The 2,230-nt window shown below is 65.7% G+C and overlaps 1 protein-coding gene across 1 annotated transcript in view; it reads right to left on the bottom strand.

The window, feature by feature from the left end:
- Positions 1-863: 863 nt before the first annotated feature.
- CEP131 (centrosomal protein 131) overlaps positions 864-2,230 on the bottom strand; it is a 32,660-nt gene continuing 31,293 nt past the window's right edge. Inside the window, 2 exon segments of the mRNA XM_042783572.1 lie at positions 864-938; positions 1,032-1,092. Coding sequence (XP_042639506.1) covers positions 864-938; positions 1,032-1,092 — 136 coding nt within the window.

The raw sequence follows: 2,230 nt of genomic DNA, 5'->3' as shown, positions 1-2,230 counted from the left end.
GCCCACAGTTCAGATCCTGGGCCTGGCCTAAGTCACCTGGCTCCTGGGGCCTGAGCCCTGGGCTCCAGGCCCCTCTTACATCCATGAGTCCAGGGCCTTGGTTCTCTGTGCTGCTGACCCGGGAAAGAGGCCGTTCACGTCAGCGGAGACCACGGCCAATGCCCTTCCCTAGCTTCCCTCAGGCGCCAGAGAAAAGGGCTTCCTGCTCTAAGCAAGCTCTGCAGGTATTGAGTGGGTGGCCTGAGAGGAGGTGAGGGCCCGGGACCCACCGCCGCCCTCCAGAGCCCTGCCCCACGGCCTCCGTGGATGGGCCAGTGTCCCAGTGGGGCCCTCTCCCTGTGGGCAGGCCATCCAGTCGCCCTTTCTAGGGCTTCCACGTGGGCTCTGCAGTAGCTCTCCTGCTGGGGTTCCCCAAGGGGGACAGGGTCTCCTGCCCATTCACCTAGGCAGTGGGCTGTGGAAACCCGTGAGCTCTGGGAGGAGGGGAGGAAGGGAGGTGGGGAGGACTCTGGGCGCCTCAGCTCAGTGAGGCTGGAACAAAGGGCCCTTCTCTCTGCTTGGGGGGCCTACGGGCAAAAGGGGACGAGGGTGTCTAATCTCGGGGCTGGGCAGCTGAGGAAGGGCGAGAGCGAGGCGATGGGCCAGGCCAGCTGTCACAGTCGGACCCGTCCTTCCAGCCACCAGGTCACTTCACGGGGACCTCGGGGGCCTCCAGCCACCAACCCCCCAAGCAAGCGCAGGACAGGATCTGCGTGAGTACAAAACTGACCTTTTATTGTTAAAACACAGCCGGGGCCCCTCAGGGTGTGGGGGGGCTGTCGAGCACAGGGCTGCAGGTGCGGTCTGGGCGGTGCCTCCCCGGCTCACTCAGCGGAGCTCAGGTCGGGCCCGTGCTGCCCCAGCAGCGCCTCCAGGTGGTCAGCCCGCTTCACCGCAGCCTGGAACAGACACCAGCCTGGCGCCTTCAGCCCAGTCCTCCCACTCTCAACCCCTCCCCCAGGGCGGCCGCGGCCCCACCCCCAGAGACCCACCTCATGCTGCTTCCGGAGGGCGCTCACAGTCTCTTCCTTCCTGGCCAGGGCCATCTTGACCCTGCGGGCGTGTGGGAGGCGGGCTTCTGTGCAGCACAGTCCTTTGCCCCCCAGCACCTGCCCCAGCTCCATCCCCAACCTTCAAGTGCAGCAGAGATGGCCGCAGGGTGGGGTCCTCCCAAAGGGCGTGGGCCCCTCTCACCCTACTGACCACGTGTTAGACCACATGTTAGGCCACGTGAGGGACGGTGACGGGGCTGTGAGCTCAGTGATCGCCCCAGGCCACTGCCACAGAACCAGAAGCCAGAGCGGGTGCAGCCCAGGGCAGGCTCCGTTTGAGTCAGGGGGCAGCCCCTGCCCTGTGACAGGGCCCAGGAGCGCTGAGGACCCGGACAGCTCTGGATCTGAGAATCAGGTAGGGCACTCTCCCGCCTTCGCGGAAGCTAGCCCCCTGAATGCACAAAGGGCCCACACCAGTTCCTGCCAACGGCCCCAACTCTGTGTCCCCTGCAGGAAGCAGGACGCCTGCCCTACTCTACTCTCTCACCTGAGGCCCCATTCCTCTCCACCCCTGCTCCTCCTCCTCTGGTGGTGGTCTGCCACTGACTGTCGGACAACTTCCCCAGCCTCCTGTGGGCACACGCAGACCCCTCACCCACTCAGGGCACCCTCCCTGGCAGGACAACCCTCCCCAGCAGTGCACCGCTCCTCCTGTGATGCACCCCCACAGTGCACCCCAATCTCCTGCAGGGCACCCCCTCCCCTGCAGTCCACCCCCCTCCCTTAAAGTGCACCCCCCTGCAGTCCCCGCTTATGGTGTGCCCCCCGCATTCCCATCTGCAGTGCACACCCCTGCTGTGCATATCCCCACCTTCACTCCATCCCCCCATGGTGCGCCCCCCACCTTTGGACCATCTCCCCATGTATCCCCATTGCAGGTCACACACTACCTGTGGTCTATCCCACCTGTGGTGTATACCCCTCACCTTTGGTCCACCTTCTGCGTGATGCACCCCCACCCGCAGTCCAAGCCCCTGGGTGTGTCCACCTCCCTGCAGTGTGCCCCCACCTTCAGTCCACTCCCCCCGTGGTGTGCCCCCCTTCTTCCCACACCCCCGCAGTGCGTCCCCCACCCACGGCCCACACCCCAGGAGCACGTTCTCCCCACCCATGGCGCACACCCCTGCAGCTCATCCCCC

This window comes from Orycteropus afer, unplaced genomic scaffold, assembly GCF_000298275.1.
Source record: "Orycteropus afer afer isolate SDZICR_OR568_19922 unplaced genomic scaffold, OryAfe1.0 scaffold00018, whole genome shotgun sequence".
Lineage (NCBI taxonomy): Eukaryota > Metazoa > Chordata > Mammalia > Tubulidentata > Orycteropodidae > Orycteropus > Orycteropus afer.
This window is presented reverse-complemented; position numbering and strand designations above follow the sequence as displayed.